At 41.1% G+C, this 9,741-nt stretch overlaps 1 protein-coding gene across 7 annotated transcripts in view; it reads left to right on the top strand.

The window, feature by feature from the left end:
* The window catches only part of SAMD12 (sterile alpha motif domain containing 12), a 327,972-nt gene that overhangs the window by 36,421 nt on the left and 281,810 nt on the right, over positions 1-9,741 (top strand). For all 7 annotated transcript variants that reach the window (XM_023750932.1, XM_006085234.3, XM_023750931.1 and 4 more), the window contains exon 2: positions 1,638-1,816. In XM_023750932.1, the coding sequence (XP_023606700.1) occupies positions 1,638-1,816 (179 nt within the window). The remainder of the gene's footprint in view (positions 1-1,637; positions 1,817-9,741) is intronic.

Below are 9,741 nucleotides of genomic sequence, written 5' to 3'. Positions count from 1 at the left end.
AGGGAAGGCTTAAGGATGGGAATTTAACTAATTTTGAAGGTTGGGGATGCAGGAAGGTGAGATAACTTACTACTAGAAACCTCAAAATACACATAAGCCATGTGTGTGCATATACACACCCACATACCCCACATCCCTGGTCATGCATGGGGGTCATTTAGGTAGAATGTATGGCTCCCATAACATTCCTTGCTATTTCTTTGGTAATTGTGTGTACATAGGAGGTGCTCAGTAAGAATTTATTGACTAAGTATGCCCAGGAAATGGGCTTTACATTTGATTTATGGGGATATTGATGTCAGAGAACGTGGAAAGATACGTAAAATTAGAAGCCATTAGACTTGACTCCCTTGCACCTTCCACTCTGCTTTTCTTGTCTTCCATGTAGTAGTTATCACTCTGTTTTTATTTATTTATTTATTTATTTATTTATTTATTGTTATTGAATTTATTGAGATGACATTGGTTAATAAAATTGTATAGGTTTCAGGTTACAATTCTATAATACATCATCTATATATTGTATTTGTGTGTTTACCACTCTATGTCAAATCTCCTTCCATCACCATTTATCCCCTCTTTACCCTCTGCTACCCTCTTTCCCTTTGGCAATCACCATACTGTTGTCTATATCTGTGAGTTTTGCTTTTTTTCCTTTGATTAACCCCTTGACCCTTCTCACCCAGCCTCTAAACCTCTCCCCTCTGACAGCTGTCAGTCTGTTCTCTGTATCCATGAGCCTGTCTTCACTTTGTTAGGTCATTTAGCTCCTCAGATTCCACATATGAGTGAGATCATGTAATACTTGTCTTTCTCTGACTGGCCGATTTCACTTAGCATAATACTCTCCAGGACTATGCATGATGTCGAGAAAGGTAAGATTTCCTTCTTTCTTACAGCTGACTAGTATTCTATTGTGTAAATGAACCACAGCTTTTTTTTATCTACTCATCTACAGATGGACACTTGGGCTACTTCCAAATCTTGGCTATTACAAATAATGCTGCAATAAACATATGGGTGGATATCATCTTTTCAAATTAGTGTGTCAGGTTTTAAAATCACTAGGTCACTGTCTTTCACCTGCTTTTTCACTTAGATTGTGAGTTATCTGATGTAACAACCGTCATATATCCTGTATCCATGTTTCCAGAATCATGGGATGACATGTAGTAACTACTTAATAAATATTTGTTGAGTGAATGCATGAGGGTGGTGAGCTTGAATGGACACTTGAAACAGAGAAGACTCAGAAGGGGGCAGAATGAGCACTTTTTCAGATAAAGGAAGAGCTATCAGCTAACTTGCAAGGGTTGAAATAATTAAACGTGTGGGATTCGCTAACGAAGTTGCCTGATTTGGTATTCTGGTGTGCAGTGTGATGATCAGTAACTTGCTGAAGGTCCAACAACTTAGAACTAATGGTTTCTGGATTTGCACTTTTGTCTTTCTGACTTCAGGGTTTCCCACCCAACAACACTCCTTCCTCCCCAAATTCCTTCCCATAGTTACCAGACCACCGCTCAACTCGCTAAAGCCTTGTCTCTTCCCACTTAGGCCAGCTGAAATATTTTCTGCCCCAGACACCTTCTTCACATGATTTGTTTTCTGAGTTATTTTTTTTCCCTCTTGCCTAGCTCTCCACTGCGGTTTGAATTCCCGGGGTATTGATCATCCTGCTCATACTGAAGGCATTAAACTGCAAATTGAAGGTGAAGGTGTTGAGTCTCAACCCATTAAAAACAAACATTTCCAGAAGGTGCTTGACCAAAAAGGAACCCCCAAGCGACTGCAGGCAGAAGCTGAGACGGCTAAGGTAAGCAATAACCCGATACATTAAGGAGACTCTGAAACTGCAGCATTGCTGCTCTGTGGTCAAGCCACAAAGAACTGATGGTGCTCTCACTAATCACAATTGTCCCTTCAGTTTAACGAACACTGCTTCTGGATTATAATAATCATAAATGAAAATATTGACTGCTTCCCCATTGGGGTGAAATCAAAACACATTTGTGGTCAATCTCATAGCATGAGATTCTGAGTATGGTAGAGAATGGGCTATAGTGAAGACCACCTTGAACTTAAAGTTGAAAGATTTGTTTGCCAGGCTCAGATTTATCATTTTATGATGTTGGGCAAGTCGTGTGACTTTTCAAGCCTCAGAGTCTTTATCTATAGAGAGTGTATCATAAAAGCTGCCTCCCTCATCGGGTTGAGCAGATGAAATAATACAGTGTGTCTGAAAGTATTTTGTAAAAGGCCTAGTTGGCTGCATGAGTATTGAGGGATTTTTGCTGACAAGCACTGTTAATAACTGACATTGGAAAATAATTTTTACTTGATAGGGGTGAGGGAGACCTATGCGGATTTAGCTTAGTCCACTTGTACTTCTGTAACAAAACACTTTGACTGGATGGCTTGTAAACAATTAAAATTTATTTCTCACAGTTTTGGAGACAGGAAAGTTTAAGATCAAGGTGCCACCTGTTTCAGTGTCTGGTGAGGGCCCACTTCCTGGTTAATAGATAGCTGTCATCTTATTGTGTCCTCACATGGTGGAAAGGGACATGGAGCTGCCTGGGGTCTCTTTAGTAAAGGCACAAATCCCATTCATGGGGGCCCCACCCTTGTTATCTAAGCACTTACCAAAGGCCCCACCTCCTAATACCATCACATTGGCAGTTAGGTTTCAACATGCATTTTAGGGGAATGTAGACATTCAGTCTCTAGCAGTCTTTATGTGGGAACATGAGTGTGGTAATATTTTAAAGTGGGGAAGGGATGAGAAGGGCAGGTTACTGCACAGCACGTATAGCATGTTCCTGTTGATGTAAAAATGCCTTTCACTGCATAAGGGCATCACTGAGTCTGGAAGAGTTTACTCCACAATTTGAGCAGCAGTTTATATCTGGAATTGAGATTACGGAGAAAACGTTTTCTTTGAGTTTTTTCCCCCTTAAAAATGCATTATTTTAAGAATGGTATTTATTTTAAGTCTTTTACAGATTGCCCTATTAACTTAGTAGCTCAACTATGGCTTTTCCTGTTTGGTGGGTCATATTCTGCCTTTTACAGTGCTGTATTTCCTCCCATGGCTTCATATTCTTGCTGGTACGTTATTGGCCAAGGGAGAAAGTTATCTTGGGGACTCTGAATGGTGGTGAAAGCCATTTGATTAGGTGTCTTTTGGTATTTGTGCTGCTGAAGCGAGCACTGATGAGGCGTTTTATGCCTGTCTCTTCCTGAATCTTTTGGGATGGAACATCTTTGACCAGGTGTTACATTATGTTTCAATTTGACATTCTGTCTCTTGGCTACTGACTGACTATGCAAATCAGGTTCCTTCCTTTGCACTTTCCCATTTGCAGGCTTCACACTGGGAACTTGGTCCCCACTCCCTACCATGCCTGTGGGCTCTGACACCGAGTCTAGCCATGTTGGGCTTTGAAACCAATCAGTCCTTAGCATGTCAACTGTTCCAACCGGCACAGTGAGCTTTGTGCCTTCTCGCTGCTGTGCTTTCCTGGTGTCTAGAGATTTCTCTTCCTTGATTTTAAGCGTGGTATTATATACATTAAAAAATATTTTGTTAGTATCTTTTAAGTTTTGAGAGCCTCAGGGAGGGTTTGTAGCTTGAGCTTAATCTAGCATCTTGATCTTGAAACTTGTATTACTTTCAGCACTTAAAAATGTATCCCTCTATATCTACAGGGTGGAACAAAAAGAGGTTAACAGTTTTTCATATGGAAAATAATATAATAATTAATAAGTAATAATACAAGAATAAATTCTGTGTTTTGTGTACTCACAACTGTAAACCTTCTTTTGCCCCACCTTGTATATCCATTCTGGGAAGACTCACCCTTTTTGTCTCTCTCTTAGAATGTGGCTTTGGCCCCAGTTCCTCAAAAGGCTAGAATCCTAATTCTGGAAGGAGGTTGTCTGTGCCACCAGCTGCCTTCAGCTCTCATAGACCAAAGGCAAAGCAATGGATAACCAAGCTCACTTTTAAGCCTTTCAATCTAGTTGGGGGGAAAAAATTGATCCAATTGAAATGCTGATATGCAAAGGTTATTTACCAATATAAGTCCTAAATGCCTATGAACACTTGGGAATCCAGAGAGCGTTTGCGCCATTCCACAAGTTCTAGATGCAAAACTGTGTTAACTTAGCTTACAGGTGGGTACAAGGCAAGAGGGATAGGAGGTATAGCAGGTTCATCTAATTGGGAGGCACAGAAGTTATGAAGGTACAGCTTCCCACACCACCCACCCACCCAGGGGCATGTACAACTACCCCAGATGAGAGCCAAAGTAGGAATGAGTCTCCTTGACACAGAGAAGGCACAGCCTCTGTTTTCCATCAATCTCTATTTATCTTTCCAGTCATGGAGGCCTGAAGGCAACTCACAGCTCCCAAAAGACCAGATGTAGTTCCAAAGAAATAGCCCTGTGATAGACTGAGGTCCTTCTTGGATTGGCCCAGGCCTGAGGTTAATGAGCCCTTTCCTCACAGAGGAAGTAGGGATGGGGCTTGCAGTAAAGGTAGAACTTGACCTGTGTTGTGAAATATGGATACAGTTCAAATACACAGCAACAGGAATGGAAGGTGCCCTTAGCAATGAAGTCTGAGTACCTTGAGCTGGGGTGTGGCAGCAGACATCCTCAGTTGTGCTCAGCAGTCAAGGTTCCTGTTGTAGAAACAGGATGGAACAGTATGTTGGAGCCAAGTTGTATGGGATGTGAATGCTAGAATGAGGAACATGGTTTTATTTTCTACCAAAACAGGGCACTGTCCAATATGGAAGTCACTAGCCACGTGTGGCTAGTTAATTGTATTAAAATAGAATAAAATGAAAAAGTGAATTTCCTTGGTCATCCTACCCAAATTTCAAGTGGTCAGTTGCCACGTGTGTCTAGGGCTACTGTTTTGGATAGCATAGACAGGGAACATCACAGAAAGTTCTGGACGGCGCTGTTCTGACCTGTGGGAAGCCATTGATGGTCTCTGGTACGGGAGCAAGATGAAAAAAGGAAAATGGTGTGGTGTTAACATTCTCCCTGACCCTTGTCCTTGGTCCTTGGAAGACATGTGCCTCAGGCATAAGAAAAATGTCAAAGTAAGAGTCTGCTTTGAAAGTGATATTTCTAAATGCTCTAAAGGCTGGAATTTGAGTTTCCACAGCAATTTGGAAGGTGACTATCAGCAGGAAGTACCCTGGTGGTTCCTCAGCTTGGAATGCTGGGATCTGTCCTTATACGTGGCCTAAAGACAGTCTTGGGAAGTTAGAAAATCTAGACTTCTAGATTTGATTTTCTTTGTTCTCACAAGGAAACTTACCCTTTCTATGTTTTTATCTGTAAAATACAAGTTTCATAAGGTTACACCCTTTTTTTTTCCCCTTGCGAGCAATTTGCCAGAGCCTGTAAAGTGGTGAGTCAGAACGACAGTCAAGAGTCTCCCTGGCTTTTTGAGGGTGGCTTTTGCATGTCCCTTGTATATGTGAAATTGCCCCCTACCTTTTGTTTATAAAATTTGTATCCCAGTTTTATTGCTGAGAAAATAAGGAATTTAGATGCCTTGCTTAGTTTCTCACTAACAACTAGAGGAAGATGAATTTCAGATCAGAATCTAAGTCTCATGACTCCAAATCCAGGCATTTCTCATCCCCTTAACATTAAATGTACAAATGATTTATTTATTTGAAAAGAAAATGTAAGCTGTTCTCCTGAGAATCTGGCCTACTAGGCAAAGAACAGGTTAGAACGCTGCGTGTCGCCTTTCTAACTCGAAGAGAAACACGGAAAATCGTGATTGCTGTATTATATAATGGAGAAGCCATGCCAGCATCTGAAACAGTGAATAATGGCCCGTGTTTGGCTTTGGGATGCATCATGCAAATCTTTGGCAGCAGATGGCCTTTTCTCATTAGGCTAATATTAGATTTAGTTTGTATTCATTTGGCACAGAGTTAAAGGAGCCGGCCTGGAACCTGGTGCTGGAGGCAGGAGGAGGAGAAAGCCTGGTGCTTTGGATAAGCCACAGGCCGATAAATGAGAGTTGACTGGAGGGCAGCTTGTAACAATGAGCAGGAAGCATTACTCTGGGATTTGAACAGAAAGCTAAAAGAGTTTTGACTTGGGTTAAAAGATGAAGGGTGGGTTGTACTTAACCTTGATCAAATTACATTGCTCAGCTGTATCTGAGAAGGTCTGTGGCAGTTTGGGGATAGAATGATCTAATTCTTGGCTATCTGTGTTGCTTGGCTCGGGGCGCAAGTGTCTCTCCAAATGAAGCTGCCAACCCAATATAATGTCACTAATGCTATGAAAGGACATAATGCACGGGTAACATAATGAGCACACGCTTTGTTAGGAATTGTCAGAAGGGTCAGGACAAGTAAGGCAAGACCGAATGACATCATGCTGTGTGAATGCCAAGGCCCCAGTACACATACGCTGGGCCCTTGGGAAGATCTCAACGAAAATTACAGCAAACCCATGTTTGAGAAGGTAAGCATTTATTGCTAAAGAGTTGAGCTCTGAAAAGGGTTTCAATAAGTAGGGTGTATTTGAGCCATAGTTTCGTGGTATAGTCAACAAAGAAGGAACTTTAGCATTCTTCTGACCTTTTATAATTTGTTTTATAGATAAGGGCACTGAGACTAAGATGAGATGAAATGGCTTTTCCAACACCTAGAGCTTAGTTCTTCTAACTCATGGCTAGCACTTTCCACTCTATTATGCGGTCAAATCTATACAAAACAACAAGTGTTTGAAGCCATTTGGTTAATTCGACTTTTCTGGTGAATTAAGACTGAGGTGTATGCCACTTAAGGATGCAAAATGGATAGTGGGCCCTAGCCAGTTTGGCTCAGAGGATAGAGCATTGGCTTGTGGACCAAAGGGTCCCGGGTTCAATTCCAGTCAAGGGCATGTACCTTGTTTGCAGGCTCCTCCCCACCCGGGCCCTGGTCCCGGCATATGCAGGAGGCAACCAATCGATGTTTCTCTTACATAAATGTGTTTCTCTCTTTTCTTCTCTCTTCCACTCTCTCTAAAAGATCAATGGAAAAATATCCTCGAGTGAGGATTAACAAAAACAGACAACAACAACAAAAATGGAAAGTGGTTGGTGTTCAAGGAAATGGAGCCCCTAACAGTGGGTGGATCAGAGCACAGGTACAATTCCATTGACAGTTTTGACACCTCAAAGACAGGCCTCCAGAGAAAAGGGCATTTGAGTTCTAGGGAAGGCTTATCTGGCAGCACTCTGCCCAAATGCTTCCCCAGCCCGAAACTCTGAAGATCAGTAGGGAAACCTTCCAACCATGTGGCAGCAGTTAAAGAGGCATTCCAGTCAGAAGTGATTGAGATACTGCAGGATTGCATGCATCTCTATAAAGACATAGACAGCTTGTACCTAAGAGACAAACACAACAGCAGTGAGCTTAGTCTGTCCTTGGGATGAAAAGATTCCCAGTCCGTGATGAGTGATCCGAGGTATCTATCTACAAGCCCTGGTCAACCAAGTCAAGTGAAGAACTCAAGGAGCAGATAAAGCCAGAACCGTGAGGCAGAGTAAGGTAATAGCCAAGGGTGGTGGAAGAAAGTGGGCTTTGGCCTTTGCCTACACCGGCAGTTCTCAACCTGTGGGTCGAGACCCCTTTGGGGGGTCGAACAATCCTTTCACAGGGGTTGCCTAAGACTATCAGAAAATACATATATAATTACATATTATTTTTGTGATTAATCACTATGCTTTAATTATGTTCAATTTGTAACAATGAAATTGGGGGTCACCACAACATGAGAAACTGTATTAAAGGGTTGTGGCATTAGGGAGGTTGAGAACCACTGGCCTACACCAAGCATGTCAAACTCATGGCCCAGCCCACAATGAATTTTTTTGTGGCCCAGCCAATATAACAGTATGTACGAAATATTTTAATAAAAATTTTGTAATTTAATTTTTACAATATCTTGTTATACATAATTATTAATAATGAACTACAATGTTCGCTAATGACTGATTACTATAATCATGTTGCATTCATTTCCTTATGCGCCTTAAGTGCAGGCGCACCATTTCTCTCCACTAATACTAGCAGCGAATATTTTAGCAGCCCATTGCCACATCATTAGTCTTGTACTGACTTGTTTGGTGTGCGCAACAGGAAATATTTCGCTTTCAGAGAACAAGAAAAATAGGTTTATTTGCATTATGCTTATTAATTTGTGCAGTTTTTCAGTGTCTGATAAGTTACTGTTCAAGAAAAAAAATATTAATTTGTATTAAAATGTTCTATTATTTTATGTTAATGATTACTCATTTATTTCAGCCCTTTGTATTCAGCGTGTCTTTATCGAAATAAACCTGTTTCTATGAAAATTGAAGCTTTTTTTTTTTTTTTTTTGCGGCCCACATAAACTTAAACCTTGTTTATTTGGCCCATGTTAGCCTTTGAGTTTGACATGTTTGGCCTATACCGATAGCTAGAGGGCTGATGACAGTTCCTGATGAGAGCATTATAGCTAAATAAATAGTCATCATCTCAAAACATGCAGTTTCCACACACACTATAAGATCTTCTTTATAAAATGAACATTGTTTAGTAAGGTTTTCAAGTAAGTCTTTGCCTTACTTTTCCCCAAGTCCTACATGGTAGTTGCTATTGAACTGTGACTACTTGGGCTCAGGTGTCCCCTTAGAACAGATTTGCAGAGATTTTCTGTAAAAAGGCAGATGGTAAATGGCTCTACATAGTGGGTGTCACATCACTATTCTCACATGACTTTGAGGAAGTAGATGCATTTCATTGAGATAGTAAGTAGCGAATCTGTGACTTTGATGCATGTCTGCATAGCTTCACTATTCTGTATCACCTCTGCTGTGTCTCAGCTGATGGGAAGTCTAGACAGCTTGACTTTAGATGCTGCACACCCAGTGTTAGGGAGAATTGTGGGGAGGGCTGGGAGGTGGGAGGGGTACTTCAAATCATTGTAAAGGAACACCCTACCTTCTCTTCTTCTCTGTGAATACACACATATCTATAGCTGATGGTCTATTTGGGTTTAAGTTGCCAAGAGTTTATGACTGCAAAGGAAAAACAAAACAAAACATGGTCATAAGTAATAAATCATTTAAAATTGCCCTGGTATCACTCACATATTGAGAAAGAAAAAGATTTTGTAATATTGATTGAACTGGAAAAAGAGTATTCCATCATGAACAAATATCCAAATGGTAATTCTTTTGTTCTTCTTGGATTATTCATCAGCAGGTCATGTTGGTTCATTCTACCCACACTGTGTATTCTGGAATCTATGCAAGTTTCACATTCACGGACATCACGAAGGGTCCACCTCACCATCTCTTCTCCCACAGACCCCCTCAGTAGCCTCTTACCTGGCTTCCACCTCACTCTTGCCCTCCTGTGATCCATTCTACACACAATAATCTTGAATCAGAGGATGCTATTCAGCTGCTTAGTGTTCTTGATGGTTTTTCAGGCTCTGAAAGTAAACTCCAGATCTATTATCACAATTGTGAAGAACACATGACATTTGGGCCCTGCTTACCTTACCAGCCTTGCCTCATACCAGGCTCTCTTTTCATTGTCTGAGCTCCAGACATACTTGCCTTTCTGTTTCTTGAACACACCAAGGTCATTCTCTCTTGAGAGCACTGGCAGATTCCCATGATCTCAACCCATTTCCTTGAAGTCAAAAACTTGAGGGA

Source organism: Myotis lucifugus, unplaced genomic scaffold (genome assembly GCF_000147115.1).
Source record: "Myotis lucifugus unplaced genomic scaffold, Myoluc2.0 scaffold_17, whole genome shotgun sequence".
NCBI classification, from domain to species: Eukaryota; Metazoa; Chordata; class Mammalia; order Chiroptera; family Vespertilionidae; genus Myotis; species Myotis lucifugus.
The sequence above is the reverse complement of the archived record's forward strand: the minus strand, read 5'-3'. Positions and strand labels throughout refer to the sequence as shown.